Source organism: Nothobranchius furzeri, chromosome 14 (genome assembly GCF_043380555.1).
Source record: "Nothobranchius furzeri strain GRZ-AD chromosome 14, NfurGRZ-RIMD1, whole genome shotgun sequence".
Lineage (NCBI taxonomy): Eukaryota > Metazoa > Chordata > Actinopteri > Cyprinodontiformes > Nothobranchiidae > Nothobranchius > Nothobranchius furzeri.
In genome coordinates, this window is record NC_091754.1 from 2,730,214 (window position 1) to 2,748,534 (window position 18,321).

Here is an 18,321-nt window from a genome sequence, read left to right on the forward strand (position 1 = left end):
CTAGGAATACGGTGGGATGTTGAACATGAGGTTTTCTCTTTTGGCATTGTGAAAAAGCCCAAGCCACTTACCAGACGAGGCATTTTGTCCAATGTTAGCTCCGTTTACGACCCTTTGGGTTTTTTGGCTCCTGTCGTTCTCCCTGCAAAACAAATTCTGCAGCATTTACGTAGAATGAAGTTTGGCTGGGACGAAAAAATACCAGCAGAAATGGCACAAACTTGGCAGAGATGGGTTGAGGATTTGGTTCTTCTGGATCAGTTTATTATCAGAAGATGTATCACACCCAATGGATATGGAGAGATAAAAAGTGCCCAGTTGCACCACTTCTGTGACGCTAGTGAGGCTGGATATGGTTCTGTCTCTTACCTTAGGCTAACTAACGACAAACAAGAGGTGTGTGTTGCTTGTGTTATGGGTAAAGCAAGGGTGGCTCCATTAAAACAAGTCACTATACCACGCCTTGAACTTGCTGCTGCAGTTTTGGCTGTACGCATGGACAAAATGCTGTAGAGTGAACTTGGACTTAATCTGACTGAATCAGTCCTCTGGTCTGACAGCACAACTGTTTTACAGTACATTGCAAATGCAACAACCAGGTTTAAGAGCTATGTAGCTAACAGAGTTTCCATCATCCATGCTCTGACAAAGGTTTCTCAGTGGAGATACTTCAGTTCAAAGTTGAATCCAGCTGATGCAGCTTCTCGTGGAATGAAGGTTGACGCTTTCCTAAAATCTTCCACCTGGATTAGTGGTCCAGAATTTCTCACCAAACCCAAGGTCCACTGGCCAGTGTGCACTAAAGAGATTCAGACTCAGAGGTGAAAGATGAGCTCCTAACCTGTGCAACTGTGATAAAAGAAGAGGAGTGCCCCATTACTAAGCTGCTGAAGTACTTCTCCAGCTGGAAAAAGTTAAAAAGGTGTGTGGTGTGGATCCTGAAGCAGAAAGAGCGACTCAAGCTGCAAACAGTGAAAAAACAGTTTTTGAACGTAACCTGTGGAAGTCAAATGTGATAAAAAGGAAAATAATTGGGATGCAGTGCTCACAGCTGAAGATCTGTCAATGGCTGAGAAAGCCATAGTGACCTTTGTGCAAACAAATCATTTTGGAGATGAACTGACTGCTTTGAGTTCTGGTTCTGTGAAGAAGTGAGTTGTCTGTACAGGCTTGACCCTGTTGTCTCAGGTGGTGTGTTGAGAGTGGGTGGAAGACTGAGCAAAGCAGCCTTACCTGAGGAATCCAAACACCCTGTAATTTTGCCAAAAGAAAGCCATGTTTCAAAGCTCATTCTTCAACATATCCATGAAAAGATTGGTCACAGAGGAAGAAATCACATGCTGTCAACACTTCGCCGCCACTACTGGATCCCACATGCTAATTCAGCAGCTAGAAAAATGATCAGAGACTGTATGGTGTGTCAAAGACAAAGGCAAGAGCCAGGTGAGCAAAAAAAGTCTGACCTTCCCATTGACAGAATTTCAGCAGATTTTCCACCATTTACTTATGTTGGTGTTGATTACTTTGGACCAAGAGGCAGGAGCATTGTTAAAAGATATGGAGTTCTCTTCACATGCCTAACCTGTCGTGCAGTTCACCTTGAGGTGGCACATTCTCTTGACACAGATTCCTGCAGAAATGCCATCAGAAGATTCATCTGCCGAAGAGGGCAAGTCAAGCAAATCAGGTCAGACAATGGAACCAATTTTGTCAGCTCAAATCGTGAGTTAAAACAAGCCATCATGGAGTTAAAACAAAGTAAAATCCAAAACACTGTGGCACAGGATGGCATAAAGTGGACATTTAACCCACCTTATGGGGCACACCATGCACTGCAATCCCGAATAAGTTCACTGAACTCAAAATTTATGAGGAAACTGATTACCTAATAATTTTTAAGTTAACTTATCAAAAACTATGTTTACCGTAACCTAAAAAATATGACCTGAATAAAATCAAAGCATTTAACTACCTCCAACCTATAACTTAGCACTTAAGCAACTTAAACAGTTTTATTTCACTAAACTTGCATATTTTATTTTATTTGAACTTTATTACGTTTTTACTAACTTAAATAATACATCTTATATGAACTCTAAATGGACCTATTAAACCCTAACCCAAATAAGCTGAATTTACTTAAAAGTGACAATGTGACAGGCTGGTGAAGGCAGTAACTAACACCAGATCATGACTCACACACCCCTAGATGCTAACAGCCAATGAAAGTGGGACACTCAAAGTCAAGTCAAGAGTACCTGGTGTGAACAACCACAATATTAATAACAATGGGACGGCACAGCCATACAGCATTACTTTGACCAACCTCCTCACTTATGGGGCAAACATGATACAAAAAGTAACACCACATCTGCAACACTGAATGAAATAATAACTGAGAACAACAATCCTCCACAATGAACATGCATAAACACCCCAAAATAGAGCAAAATAACTGAAAATTTGACTACCCACAATGCACCACGCCCAGCAGTTGTTTATTGTTCCTGCAATCCATCAAAATTGCTAGTTTGTGGTTGTTTTTCCTGGAAATACACAATAAAAAAAAAGATACAAGTCTTTTTATCAGACACATTTTAGGGTTGACGTAAAGACGAATGGAATAACATAGAAACATAAAATAATAAATCAATCATTTTTTGTCAATATTACTCATTAAAGTTAAGTTGTCCTTCATTGATTAATTAAAGTTCTTCTTACTTAAAAAAAAGAAATAGTTCATATTAATTAAAACATTTGAGTTCAATTACTTAAAACAAGGAAAAGGTTGAACAAGCTCAACACATTTGAGTTCTATAAACTATTTTTTTATTATGAGTTTTATCTACTCAATGTATTTGATTATTTTGAACCTTTGGGTTTACAGTGTGGTGGAGTGTGGGAGTGGCTGGTGCAGGAAGTAAAGAGAATACTGTGCTCTGTTACAAACCAGCAAGTTCTAGATGATGAAGCCTTACATACAGTCTTGTGTGAAGTGGAGGCTATCCTGAATGACCACCCAATTACACCTTCTTCTAATGATCCTGATGATTTGGAAGCCTCGACTCCAAATCACTTGCTCCAGTTAAAGGGTGAGCCTGTGCTGCCGCCAGGTTTATTCAGAAAGGAGGATTCTTATGTCCGCAGACGATGGAGACAAGTCCAATACATTGTGGATCTGTTCTGGAAACGGTGGGTAAAAGAATACCTTCCCATGCTACAGGAACGACGAAAATGGACCAGGGTTCGCAGGAACTCTGCCATTGGTGATGTTGTACTCGTGGTGGATGAAACTGCACCAAGAAATTCGTGGCCCATCGGACGCATCACTGAAACTATGGCAGATGCACATGGCTTGGTACGCCGTGTTCGAGTCAAGACGAGGACAAACCTGCTGGAGAAGCCGATCAACAAAGTATGCCTCCTGATGGAGGCCATCCAGAGGGATCAGTGAATGTTTGCCTCCAACTGAGCTAAGTTCTGGAACCTCTGGCTCTACATGCACACTGATTCATTTACTGACCTGCTGAACATCTCATTATATAACATACACACATTGAAGAAAGAAGAAAAGAACTTAAAAGAGGACATTGACTTCTGTTTTTGTTCTAAGAAGACTTGTATGGACAACTTAAAAAAAGAGTTTATTCCTTTTATGAAATGTTGTATGTCAACAATTGAATGAATTGTATGAGAAAAGGAAAGCTAACACATGTTTAATTTAAGTTTGTTAATGTTAATGATCCATTTTGTAACGGCCACCTGTTAGTGGTATAGATGTAATTCGTGTTAAACATGAATTAGGGGCCGGAATGTGGTATGGGGAGGCGTGTGGAAAATGTTTGCCAAGTGTCAGGGAAGATGGGAGGATTTGGTTAGATGACTTTTGGACCATTTTTTAGACCTGATAATTTAATTTAAGGTTAATTTTCGTTAGATGAAAAGTAGAACATTTTGAATGAATTTTGAACTATTTTTTTTTTGGAAGAATAAACCATTTATAAAATTTGCAAGAAATCAAGTCTAAAAGTGCGTTCTTAAAGGAAATCACCCGTTCTCACCAACGGCCTTTAGCTGGAAATCGTTATTTGGAAGTTTAAAGGCCGTGACATCCACACTGAGTGGCTGTTAGTGTAGAGACGATCTGAAGCAGGGGTGTCCAATCTGGTTCTGGAGGGCCACATGTTCCAGTTCCCTGCTTCAACACACCTGGTTCAGTGGGTGAATCACCTGCCCAGCTCTGCAGAAGCCTGGTAATCCCCCGCTGATTTAAACCAGAAAAACTCCCAAAGCACGGAGGATGGAGGCCCTGGAGGACCAGGAACAGACACCAAGACATTTATTTTCTAGAGTTCTGTCCAGGTTTTGAATCCAACATCTTTATTCAAAGAAACTTAAAACTTTTAAAAACAGCTGCAACAGGACCACAGAAGATGCTTGAACCTAGAAAACGGTGACTGGTGTTTAAAATGATGATAAATGACCTCCACTTGTGTGGCGCCTGTTAGAGTCAGAGGACCCGAAAGCACTTTACACTACAGAGCATCATTCATCCATTCACACTCTGATGGTGATGAGCTACCATGTAGCCACAGCTGGGCATGCTGACAGAGCCCAGGTGCCATCAGTCCCTCTGACCACCGCCAGTTTAGCGCTCTCTCATTTCGTAATGCGGATTTCCGTTTTCTGTGGACGTGGAATCAGGGAAGATACCCGAGGGGAGGGGTTCAGTGACTGCTAGCTCGTTTGCATGTTTGCTACGGCAGCTATAATCAAACAGAATAATCCCAATCCCTGAATCATAGGTGCACAAACCCGAAATGCATTTTGCTGAAAGACCTTCCAAACTTCCAGACCATCCCTTCATCTCTATTTAAAACTCCTTGGATTTGAGCAAGCACTGCAATCTGGGAATTTTACCAGCAGGGAAAACTCCAAAGCATTTTTCTGTTTCACAAATAAATGACGATAAACACAAAGGACCCATGAAAGCTGTGTTTGGGCTTTCCCAACATGCCCTTTACCTCCAGCATCCGAGGGACACCAGAAAACACATCCTCCTCTTGGATCTGCAGTGTTTCATTCTCACAGCCGAGTCTCAACCGTCTGCAGTTCTGTAGGCATCAACTATCCTGTTTCACACACTCAGGCCGTGTGTGTGTGTTCCTGTTGAGTTCACATTGTTCCTTTAATGGCCTCAGAAGTTAATAGCACCGATTTAGGGGTCAAATGTGGCTCGATGGAATTCTAGATAATCTGAGAACTGGTTTAGGTTTGTTTTCATACGACAATCCCACCAGGAAGTCCTAATCGGGTCCCGGGTGACTGTCAGGAATCACAAAATCTCTCGGTTCACAACTAAAAAATGTTCATTAATGAAATCAAACACGGAAAGATGTTGCTTCACAGCTTTCATGGGAAGACCAGACAGGGAAGTGCGGAAGTGTGGATTAATATCAAAACTGAGAATGCAAGAACAGAGCTGATCTAATCAATGATCTTTGGGAATGTCAAACTGGACAGGAAGGGAACAAACCTAGCAAACGTTATTTTCTCATAGAAGTCCATTTTAAATGTCTTTGATGTTGGAGGTGAGTCATCAAGTCAAACTTAACCCCTCTGGTGTTTTGTGGCTTAATTAGAGCTGGTGGGATGATTTCTATTTATAGCTTCATTTGAAAATGGTCAATAGGTCATTATGACGATCTCTCGGGAGCAATTAATCCCACTTTGGTTCCTCCGAGGTGAACAAAACAACATATTTCATCTTATGAAAAATTCCGGATGAAGTCTGATTAAAAATTCTAATGAAACCAAGAATAAACAACAGGATTGTTGGTTGTGGATGCTTCTTAAATTTGTTACTTCACTTATTTATTTATTGTGTATTAAGCTTTTTTTAATTTTAGGTCTATTCTTATTTTCATTCTTCTTTCTTCTCAAACTTTTTCTACCTTTTTTGTTCGTCGTGTCTCTCCTCTGCGTGCTCACGCTGCCACCTGAAAACACAAACCATCCTACAAATTTATTAAAGTTTCCTGTTTTTACGCCGTCAGTAAAATCTCAGGTTCACCGTTTTATTGGCCTAAACTGTCAGAACAGGTTTAAAAATACATTTTAGCTTTAAAATTACACACAGATTGAAAACTGTGTAAATTATTAACATCATTGGAATATTTTTGATTGGAGCACAATGAACTCTTCTTTATAATCAGCCATTTGGTTCACATACAGGAAATACTTACGTGTGTATTTTATGTTTGCTTTTAGCCTTTAGATGCAGTTTTGACTTCATCAGCTCTAAAAAACTGGAGAAGAATATCAGTCATTACCAGCAGTGGGACAGCAGCTCAGGAGGTAGAGCGGGTTGTCCAGCCATCGGAAGGTTGCGGGTTTGATCCCAGCTCCGACCACTGGCCAGTGTTCGGCAGCCTCGCCTCTGTCAGCGAGGCCCAGGGCAGCTGTGGCTACATCGTAGCTCATCCCCACCAGCGTGTGATTGACAGATTGTGTTGTGAAGCGCCTTGGGGGGGGGGGGGGGGGGGGGGGGGGGGGGGGGGGGGGGGGTTAACCCTAAGAATGCACAAATGCAGGCCATTTACCATAATGGGGCGTGATAATCCCAGTAGCTCCAGACACAGGTTGTATTTGTGACTTTTAAAGTCGTCTTTATCTATTGCTGCTTTCCTGGAGGTTTATGATGTGTAGTTTTGATTTTCACAGCCCCAAGGGCATTGGTCTGTGTCTATGTGGTGTTCGGACATTATTAGGGTTTATGTGGCTGATCACGGTGTCTGTTAAGCCTTGAAATGGCAGCTCAGCTGCTTGGTAGAGCCCATTTTATTTTATTGGAACATGCACAGAATTTAATTCAAGACAAATAATTTAATAAGCTAAACTTATTCAAACATTGTAGTCTTAATATAAATGTTATTTTTATGTTATTAATAACATTTAATTGATCCAAATTACTTAAAAAATGCAAAAAGGCACATTTTTATTTTGCTATATTCTGGACATGGACGCTAAAGGGTTAAACGGGTAAAAGTAACAGGTAAACAATTGCTGAAAACCACTTTTTCCCTAAATGTCAACGTCTCTTTACTAAAAAGGTTATTAAATAAAGAATTAGCTGAAGAACTGAACATTAGAAAACAATCTCATCTCCTAACAGTTAGTCCACAGGCCAGGGTAGCAGATGAGCACTGCTGTGCAGGAATGGGCCGTTAAAGGGTTAAGCTGGAAGCCCGGCCCCTGTGACGCACCGATGACAAATCAGCTGCTGACCTCACAGATCGGCTGACATCAGAGGAAGTTTTCAGCTGGTGAGGAACTCCTGTCACTCTGCTCTACTCTCAGCTGTGTTCTTCTTCTTCTCTGGGTTCTTGTGTTTCATCCTGCAGCTTGATTCACTCAGACGAACTGATCTCTGATCAGTTCTCTGCCTGCTTGTGCTCCGGTTCATTTACAGGAAGCTGCATGAAAACAGGACAGAAAGGGAAGGGGCACAAGTGTCTGACAGTACAGCAAAAGAGCTGGATTAAAGATTAATCTGGTTCAACTGTGGCAAGATAAAGACATTTTCTAACACGATCTGTGAGGAAGGTAGCTCTGAGGCAGAGGTCACAGACGAGTCACAGCTGGAAACGTCTCCATGGCTTATCGACTTTTTGAAGGGAAGAAACACGCTTCCATTTACCAGAAGTATCGCTTTTCACCTCCTGAGGATCTCAAGGATGCAATCATTCAGTACTTGGACACAAAGGTATTTAATGTGAGCGAGCAACACTGGATCTAACAGCAGGACTAAACATGTGTTTACTTCCACAGAAAGGACCCCCACATGTGCTAGCTGTGGACCTGGGATGTGGAACGGGTCAGTTTACACGGATGCTGGCGCCACATTTTAAAGAAGTGGTTGGCATTGATGTCAGCGAGAACCAGGTGGAGGAGGCCAGACTCGTGCCGGGGTACCCTAATGTCACCTACCGGTGGGCATCAGACTTTTACATTACTAAAGTGCTGCAGACTGACTGACGCGTGGAGAATCGTTTCATAGCACATGAATGAAAACTGAGATCCTTTCACAGATTTTTCCTTTCTGATTTGAAGGCATTATTTGTTTTCTTTTGATTGGACACAATTTGAATTGCTCGAAGGTGTTATTGTTAAAGGTGGTGGGATTTCTGCTAAGGAAACTTTACCACATGTTGTTTTCTTATTGCTCTGCAAGATTACAAACCTGTTATTCTATGCACCTTTCCTTTGAGTAAATACATTAAATACTTGTGCGACTAGTTCCCCAAACTGTAGAATTTCGTTGTTCCATTATGCGCTGAAAGCACCAAAGGCCATCTGCTGAAAACCGTGCATGCCTACATAGATAGAAGACAACCATTTCTACTCACTGGCATGCTACCACACCCATGGAGGACCTTTAAAGACAGACAGAAAACACTGTTAAAGAGAAGATTTACTCATTTTACTCAGATGTGCGATTATATCCATCTCTCCCTGAATGCAGGTTAATTAATAATAATTAATTAGCTAATTAATAAACCATATTCTAATCAATTATTTCACCACAGCTCTTGGGAAGATACATTTTCCACCAAATGCCATTCACGCATGCAAAGGACCTTTGCAAAATTTAGATAAAAGTTTTTGCCCACCAGTGACGTAATACCTCATCTCTTTAGTGCACTGTGCCGCTACGTTCATCACAATAATAATGTGTTTATTTGGAATACCATCAGAATTAAGCAGCACATTCTGGGAGCATTAATTAGGTCTTACCATCCAACAAAACACTCAACACTGTTAAAGTATTCCTGCAAATCCCAAGCCTCAACCATCAGAATTAATTGTGGAGTTCCTCATGGTTCTGTGCTTGGTCCTTTTTATTTTTACTTTAATTTTAAAGGCAGTGCCTCCCAAACTCCAATCAGTGACTGGTTTTACAACAGAGACGCATGAAAGCAGTAAGTTCAGATCCAGTCATAGTTGGTAGGGGCGCCCAAGCATGTTTACGGTGCAGTTTTATTATTCTTCTCATTTCACAACCCTGAAAATGAAGAATGGACTGGAGATATGCTACATGTATTGATGTGGTTCTCTTTGTGTTGAATTTGCAGTCAGGGTACAGCAGAGGACCTTCCCTTTAAAGATGGGACTATAGACTTGTTGACAGCAGCTTCAGCAGCTCACTGGTTTGACCAGGTCAAGTTCCTGGCTGAAGTAAACCGGGTCTTAAAACCAGGCGGATGCATAGCTCTGCTGGGATTCAGTGAAACCAACCTTAAATTTAACTACAAGGACATCGGAGACAAACTGGACCTAATCTATCAGGAGGTATGTGTAGACACAAAGGCTGCAAAGTAAAGGTAAAAATGTGCTAAAACCATGTTTTTCTTATTCATTTTCATTTAAAAGTTTTTTTTTAAATTAACAATATAATAATAATAATAATAATAATAATAATAATAATAATAATAATACATTTTATTTCAAGTGCCTTTCAAGACTCTCAAGGTCACTTTACAAGTGCAGGTACATACAAGAAGAAGAAAAAAAACACCAACACAAATAAATACATAGAATAAACATGATAAAATAAAGGAGCTAACACTAGATAAAAATGTAGGAATGGAGGATTTCGGTTGCTAGGCTAGAGAAGGGTAGAAGAAGGAGTATAGTTATGGTGGCTAAGCCAAGCGGAACATGTGAGTTTTGAGTTGGGACTTAAAGGTTGAGAATGAGTTGATTGCGGATGTCAGACGGGAGAGTGTTCCAGAGTTTAGGGGTTGAGTAACTGAAGGCTCTGGCTCCAGTGTTACTGAGGCGAATACGGGGAACAGATAAGGAAACGGAGGATGATGATTGAAGCGAGCGAGTGGGAGTGACGACATGGATGAGATTAGAAATATATGGAGGAGCGAGATTGTGGATGGCTTTGAAAGTGTACAGAAGAATTTTAAAGTCAATTCGGTATTTAACAGGGAGCCAGTGAAGATGGTGCAAAGCAGGAGAGATGTGATCGTAGATGGAGGTCTTGGTGATTATACGGGCGGCGGAATTCTGGACCAGCTTCAGTTTATTGAGTGACTTTAGGGGGAGACCGGAGAGGAGGGCATTACAGTAGTCGATGCGGCTGGTGACCAGACTGTAATGAAAGATGAAATGGTTAGGATCTGAACCAGGCTTTTTGAGAAATGGAGTGACAGCTGCGGTTTTAAAGGCTGAAGGTACGATTCTGGTCTGGAGGGAGGCGTGGATGATGGAGCAGATCAAGGGTAGCAAGGATGGGAGGCAAGATTTAACCAGGATGGATGGGAGTGGGTCGAGCTGACAGGTGGAAGGCTTAGATTTGCAAATTAGGTCCGAGATAGTGGAGGCGTCAGGTACTGAAAAACAGGAAAATGATTCAGTGAAGGTCAGATCATCAGAGGGAAGTGAGCGGAGGTTGGTTAGACTAAGACTCTGGCAGATTTCGTATATTTTCTGGTTAAAGAAGGAAAGAATGCTGTTGCAGGTGTCAGTAGAGGGGGGGGGGGGGACTGAAAGATTTTGTGGAGGACAGAAAGAAGAGTTTTAGAATTTCCACTGTTGGAGTAGACGAGACCGGAGTATAAGCTGACTTTGTGCAGGTGATAGAATCCTTGTAGCGGGCTAAGTGGGCGGTGTACATGTCTTTGTGAACAGAAAGTCCCGTTCTCCTGTAGAGACGTTCCAGCCGTCGGCCTTCAGCTTTCAAAGTCCTAAGATCAGCGGTGAACCAGTAAGCAGAGGTAGAGAAACTGACAGAACAGGTTTTTAATGGAGCCAAGGTGTCAAGGATGTTATGTAGATTGGAGTTATAGTGGTCAGTCCGCTTCCGGTCGGCAACAAGATGGCGCCTGTGCTTGGCCTAGCCGCAGTCACCGTCCACTTTTTCAAACCTTTCTCGACTAACCTCCTCTTTTCCACCTTGCTTCTGTTTGCGATCCTCTTCAGTAGTGTCCCTGCTACCATCTCCTATGATCGCCAGACTCTTTTGTCCTTCCGTTCGTTCATGATCGCCCAAGATGCACCGAGGACGTATCATCCTGTTTGTTTACCTGAGCGGCGCACTGGCCCGGAGCCAAACGACGGTCCCGAGCTGCCCGCCTCCGGCTATGTTTGTCCGGTCCCGGGAAAACGTCGGAGGAAAAGAGGTAAACGAGCAGGAATCCAGGTGAGAATAAGACTTCTCTTAAAGCGTGGTTTATCTAGCAAACATCGGCGCAATCTTCTAGCTTCTTGTCCTTTGTTTGGCGACCTGAGCGCCACTTCCTCATTCCCGCTAGGCCACGTTGCAGTGCGGTTTCTCCGTCCAAGTTTTTTAAGGTCGGTTTATCCTCATTCCTCAGTGGTTTCTCCTCCTGTTCCCTCCATAAGTGTTTTTTATAAACACCGTGGATCTAACCCTGCTAATTTACGTCGACCAACTCCAGCTGTTTGTGTAGTTTCTGATTCCTCCACCACACTCAGCATGGCTCTGTTAAACACCCGCTCTGTTAACAATAAGTCCTTCCTGCTCAATGATCTAATTCTGTCTAAAACCTGGATTTTCTGTTTCTGACTGAAGTTTGGCAGCAAACATCTGATTATTCTGCTCTGACTGAACTTTGCCCGAGTGGTTATTCTTTTCTTAGCCAGTCCCGGGATTCTGGTCGTGGTGGAGGCCTAGCTGTTGTTTTCAGAGACCATCTTCCATGTAGCTCTACAGCCTCTGGTCACTTTGCTTCCTTTGAACTGCAGCTGATTAAAGTCGGGCGTAAGGACCCGTTCTACTGTGCTGTGGTCTATCGTCCACCTGGTCCAAACAGTTCTTTCCTTCAGGAGTTTAGTGACTTTCTATCCTCCACTGTGAAGCTGTCCAGACTGGTGATTGTTGGTGACTTTAACATCCACGTTGATGATCCCTCTGATCACTTTGCCATGAATTTCTCCAGCCTTATGGACTCCTTCAGCTTTACCCAGCATGTTTCTGGCCCCACACACACCAGGGGGCACACTCTAGATCTTGTTTTTACCCTGAGTCTAAATGCTGACAGTGTTTGTCCTGAGGATGTTTATATTTCAGATCACCATTGCATTTTCTTTAACTTGTCAGTTTCTGCATCCCCACCTCCTGCTCGTCATATGGTTAGTTCTCGTTTTCTTAAAGAGAGCACAGTTAGCAATTTTTCTGCTGCTTTTGATCCACCCTGTTCTTCTGATAACGACCCAGATTCCTTAACTTCTCAGTTTAACGAGCACTGCCTCTCCATTCTGGACAACATCTGTCCTGTCAGAACCAGATCAGTTCCTGCAGTGAACCCTACTCCCTGGTTTAATGACAGCCTTCGCAGCCTGAAGCGCCAATGCAGAAAAATTGAGCGCCTGTGGAAGAAAACCCATCTCCACGTCCATCTGCTGCACCTAAAGGATCTTCTGACATCCTTTAACTCTGCAGTCAGAGACGCTAGGGTTTCCTATTTCTCCAACCTGGTGTCCCAGAGCAAAGGGAACCCCAAGGTGCTGTTTAACACCATCCGCAGCATCGTCTCTCTTGCCTCTCCTACAGCCTCCATCCACTCTGTTACAGACTGTGAGAACTTTCTTTCTTTCTTTGTGGACAAAGTCAATAAGGTTAGATCTAGCATCTCTCCTTCAGCCTTATCGCCGCCTCTCCCGACTCCAACCAGGCCCATCATCCTAGATAGCTTTGCTCCTGTTTCTTTGTCTGAGTTAACCAAACTAGTTAACTCTATGAAGACCTCTGCATGCCCCCTCCACATCTTACCCTCATCTTTGTTTAAAAGTGCTTTTCAGTCCATCGGTCCCAGCGTGCTCTCTATAATTAATGCTTCTCTGGTCTCTGGTCAGGTCCCTGCTTACTTTAAGAAAGCTGTAATCCACCCGCTTCTTAAAAAACCGAGTCTTGACCCCTCTCTCCATAGCAGCTTCAGACCCATCTCTAAACTTCCGTTCATCTGCAAGCTCTTGGAAAAGGTTGTGGCTAAACAACTCACAGCTGCTCTTGATGAACATAACATCTATGATAGATTCCAGTCAGGTTTTCGTAGAGCTCATTCTACTGAAACAGCTCTTCTTAGGGTCTCTAATGACCTTCTGACTCACAGTGATGCAGGGGACTGTTCTGTTCTGGTCCTGCTGGACCTGACTGCAGCCTTTGACACTGTTGACCATCACCTGCTACTGGAGAGGCTGAGAGACTGGGTAGGCCTATCAGGATCTGCTCTGGAGTGGTTCTCCTCTTATCTTTCTGAGCACTCCTTTTCTGTGGCTGTCTCCAAGTTTAGGTCCTCCACCACCTCTCTTACCCATGGTGTTCCACAAGGTTCTGTGCTGGGGCCTCTGCTCTTCCTCCTCTATCTGCTTCCTCTTCAGCACATCCTGAGCTCCTTCAAAGGAATCTCCTACCATCTTTATGCAGATGACATCCAACTGTACATCTCCTTTAAGCCCCATGAGATGTCTAAGCTGCAGCTGTTACACACCTGCTTAGACTCTATCAAAACCTGGATGGCTGGGAGCTTTCTTCAGCTGAATGAAGATAAGACTGAGATCCTCATCTGTGCCCCAGACAAGCTGGTTCCCAAAGTCAGAGACTCCCTTGGTCAGCTTGCTTCCCACACCAAACCTTCTGTCAGGAATCTTGGCGTGACCTTTGACCCAGCTCTCACCCTGGATTCTCATGTCAGTTCTCTTGTCCGCTCTTCCTTCTTCCATCTCAGGAACGTTGCTAAGCTGAGTCCCATTCTGTCCCGCTCTGAACTTGAGACAGTTCTCCACACCTTCATCTCCTCACGCTTAGACTACTGTAACTCTCTTTTCACGTGTCTGAGCAGAACCTCCCTGAACCGTCTGCAGGTGGTTCAGAACGCCTGTGCTCGGCTTCTGACCAAGTCCTCCAAACACACCCACATCACCCCGCTTCTCCTCCAGCTTCACTGGCTGCCCGTCAACTTCAGGTTCACATGGACAAGCACCATCTTACATTGGTGATCTTCTTAGTCCCTACACCCCCAGCAGGTCCCTGAGGTCCAGTGATCAAAGCCTACTGGTTGTGCAGCACCAGGCTAAAGGTCAAAGGTGACAGATCATTTGCTGCTGTGGCCCCCAGACTCTGGACCTCTCTCCCCCTGAGCCTGAGATCAGTGGACTCAGTGGTCTCCTTTAAAAAGCAGCTGAAGACTCACTTGTTCAAGCTGGCTTTTGTATGACCTTCTTCACCTCTCTCTCTTTATTCTGCTCTCCCCACCTATTCCACCTTCCTCAGGATCCACTGATTTCCCTCTTTCCTGTTCACTCTCTCTCTTTCTTAACATTTTTTAAAATCACAATTGTCTATTTTTGCTCATTTCAAATATATTTTTAAACATTTTCTAAATGCTTTTTTATATTTTTACATTTTTGTTTTTGTGAAGCGCCTCGTGATTTTTATCTTGAGAGGCGCTATAGAAATGATGTTTTCTTCTTCTTCTTCATCAGGACAGGGAAGCATATCAGAAAAGCTAAGGGATAAGAGTTGGGACGAGAGAGTGTCCAGATTAATGTCCTTAATTTTCCTAAAGTGAATAAGACGGGTAGTCCTGGTATGACGGAGAGGGAGTTGAACAGAAAAAGAAAGAAAGAAGTGATCAGATAAATGGAGATCAGTAACTGAGTAGTTGAGAGGAGTGAGACCAGAACTGCAGATCATGTCCAGATCATCCAGAATATGTCCTTTAGTATGGGTCGGTGTGTCGATGTGTTGGAGAAGTCCATGCCCGAGGAGACAAGAAGAAAAGTCTTTGGAGATTGGGAGAGTGTCATTGTCCATTTGGATATTGAAGTCTCCCAGCAACATTTCTTTGGAAGATAGAGTGGAGAGATGGGCGAGTAGAGAAGCAAACTGGGACAGAAAGTCAGGATAGGGCTTAGGCGGACGGTAAATAACAGCAATAATGGTGAGAGTTGGTCCAGGGAGCTGAAACGCCAGGCATTCCATAGAGCTGAGCGCAGGGACATGCACGGGGAGGACATTCCAAGTCTCACGGTGTATGACCGCGAGACCGCCTCCTCGTGATCCGCGGGATTTAGAAATGCAAGCATAGCCTGGTGTCGTTCAGCGAGGAGAAGTCGTCGGGATGTTGCCACGTTTTGACCAAACAGAGAAAATCCAGATTGTTGTCAGAGAGGATATGACGGCCTTTGTTCATCAGGGAGCAGATATTGAGCAGGCCAAAGTTGATGGCAGAGGAGGGCTGCAGGCCAGCTGGAGCGTTAGCCGTCCTAGCTGGGTAGGCTAACGCAGAGTGGTCAACGTGGCGGGGAGGCCTCCTTGGAGAGCGAAGGGTTGCAGACCAGAACGAGTGAGGAGGATTATGACCATTGAGGTTGTGATTTCTGCGGGTGCCCCGGTGTATGTATCTCCGCCGAGGAGGGATGACAATGTCGGGGCACCGAAGCAATCCAGGAGGTGGAGCCCCGGCGTGGGAGGCCCGGAGTCGGAAGAACTCAGCGACCACGTATTGATACAGACCGGTCACCGGACGAAAACAGCCAGTCAGATCTACGTCACACTGAAAATTAGCATTCATGGGCTCACCCATAGTGACTCACGCCAAAGCTTACCCCACAGAGCTCGACTCACAAGGCATTCATCAATAATAGAGATCACTGAAAATGAGATAAAAAATGAGTGAATTTGGTCTTCAACTCTGATTTAACAAAAAAAAAAAAAAAAAAAAACACCAATCGGGATGACGAAGGGGCGGTGATGTCTGTGCAGTCTGTTGTGTCCAGTGCTTTGGAGGTGATTGGGAATATGACCAAAAACATGGTTAATATATGACAGAGCATTCATGCAAAGGTTTCTCAATATGCATACTTGTCTGAACTTGTGTACTACTCAGCCAGCACACCCCTAGGGAATATGTGCCTATAATGATTTTAATAGTTTGGTGCTTGAGACGAACACCTGAAAGTGTAACCTTAACCCTGTGGAAACCGCAGACAAACCATGCTGGGACCCATATGGCATGCCCATATATATTCCATATAGGGCCCGCCTACGTGTGCTGGCTGGGTAATGTACTTGTGAAATGTCATCAACGTTGGCCCAAGTACTGTTCCAATCCTAAGTATGTATCATAGCAAGTACCCTGAGTACCTGGATGTGTTTTTACTCCGCCCATTGTATCGAGGACACTTTGATGCATCCTTCAGCCGACTTGCGCTGGCAAGATATCCCATAATGCACTGTGTCACAAACGTCTAAATAAATAAATAATATTGTTCTGTTGTTGTATTTGTACGTACCCTGTAAAACCCTTCACTATCCCTAAACATTCTAATTGGCTAACCCACTATCAAAATAAAAGCAGCGTTGCCTTAAATAGCTCTGTTTTAATGAAAATTCATTAGTTTTTCTCCATTTAACAGCAGAAATTGCTTGTTTTTAATCAAATTTGATAAAAGTGGACCAAATATTATACAAATACAATGTAATAATTGTCATTTTATCATTTGAGGGACAAACCAGACTTTTATTTTCATTTCAGGTAAATTTTTTTTACCGTAGCACAACGCAGCACTTGCTGCCATAACATAACAGAGTACGGTTCTGTTCCAAAGGCCATGCTTTTGCTCCCGTACTCAGTAGAACAGACTTTCTGTTGTACTTGCCAAGTACACAAGAACATACTAGCGTACTTGTGTATTGAGAAACGGCCAGAGATACAGGACAGATGTTCCTTTGCCTTCTGGATTGTTTCCAGACTAAGACGTTCATGAACGAAGTCCGCTCCACATATTCTCTCTTCTCTGGTTTCCAATTGTTAAAACATCATGAGTTAAGCATTAACGTGGATTACAGGGAGCTGCAGTATGTTCTACTAACCTCTGGGAACAGTTCATTGCTCTTACCTCAGTCTTCTTCCTTCTGTCTGAATTTAAAAATGCGTACAGAACAAATCTTGACCCTCATTTTCCTCCCAGGTGAAACAGTTGCTGCAGCCCTACACGAGCGACCCAGTGGCCATTTCTGATAGTAAACTGGATGCGATGTACTCCGCCATCTCCTTTCCAGACAAAGAGAGGTAATTCTCTAAAAATGCAGCACCATTGATCCAAATGTATAACAAATTATTTTTCAGATTTTTGTTTTTATTCTAAATGAAATGGTAACTATTTCATTTGTTTTATTTTGATGCAACAGGGTGGAAAATTTTCCAAGAAAAACTTTGATCTCTGTGAGCAAATTGATGGGTTTCATCAGGAGTTGGTCCATGTTCCAAACATTTGAGATGAAAGACCCCCAGGGAGCTGAAGACATGATAAACAGCGTCCAGAAGAGGTGCTGAACCCTAAAACATTATTTATTATTCATTTAGTTTTTTATATATGCATTCTTTTTCTCTGATCTCACAGGATCCTGCATGAGATGGGAGTCACTTGTCCTGACACTGAAATAGAGCGGGAATGGGAATATTTCTGTGTCCTGGCATCCAAGCCGCTGTGATAAAAGCGGATATCTGCTCTGTCAGCAGAAATGTCTGAACTCATAACTCATTAACCTGAGATCTGGAGCTCGTAAAGGAGGCTTCAGCAGCGGTTCAACATTTAAAGTCGCTGTTTCCAGTTCCTCTTTAGATTTCGCTCAGAGATTTGAACAAATATGTTTTTATGACACTTTCACTACTTTTTAGGAGCAACTCTCAGATGAAGTTAATATTTATCAAGCCATTTTTGGAAAATTTCTCTTTTTTACAGATTCTTTGCTTTATTGCATTTGCCTTTTTATTATGTGATGGTTTTGAATCAAATTAGTATCAACATGCTAATAACCACAGTAATCCTTAGATTTTGAATAAAAAAAAAGGTCTTGATTTCATTTTATTGATCCTTCTAAAGGAGTTTGTTCTTATTGAGATATCTGAAATTAAATGGTTTCATATTCATTTCAAAATATGCAGTTTGTGACTTTCTGAAGATGAATTAAATAACTTTGCTTAACTGTGATGTAAGAATACAGTATAATGGACCGTGTGCTGCTGAAGGTGGTCCACGTACCTGCAGTGACCTGGTGTTGTTCCATTGTAGTCGTTCAGTGCTCTGGTTTCCACTTCCTACATGTAGATGTTGGTGACTATAGTTGATACTGGGGAGCCCATGGCACATCCATGTTTCTGCTGGTAAAACTTCTTATTGTATTTGAAATAGGTGGTGGAAAGTCAGAGGTCCAGGAGGGTACAGACCTGGTCTGGAGTCAGTTTTGTCCTCTGGTTTAGGGAATCATCTTGTTCCAGCTAC

At 43.0% G+C, this 18,321-nt stretch overlaps 1 protein-coding gene across 1 annotated transcript; it reads left to right on the top strand.

Moving 5' to 3' along the window:
• The first annotated feature begins 7,302 nt into the window (after positions 1-7,302).
• On the top strand, positions 7,303-17,977 carry zgc:162396 (putative methyltransferase DDB_G0268948). Its single transcript, XM_070543900.1, has 7 exons — positions 7,303-7,325; positions 7,472-7,765; positions 7,831-7,991; positions 9,135-9,351; positions 17,008-17,108; positions 17,228-17,365; positions 17,440-17,977. Exons 2-7 carry the CDS (start codon positions 7,655-7,657, stop codon positions 17,528-17,530), a joined length of 819 nt encoding a protein of 272 aa, XP_070400001.1. The 5' UTR covers positions 7,303-7,325; positions 7,472-7,654; the 3' UTR covers positions 17,531-17,977.
• The last annotated feature ends 344 nt before the right edge of the window (positions 17,978-18,321 follow it).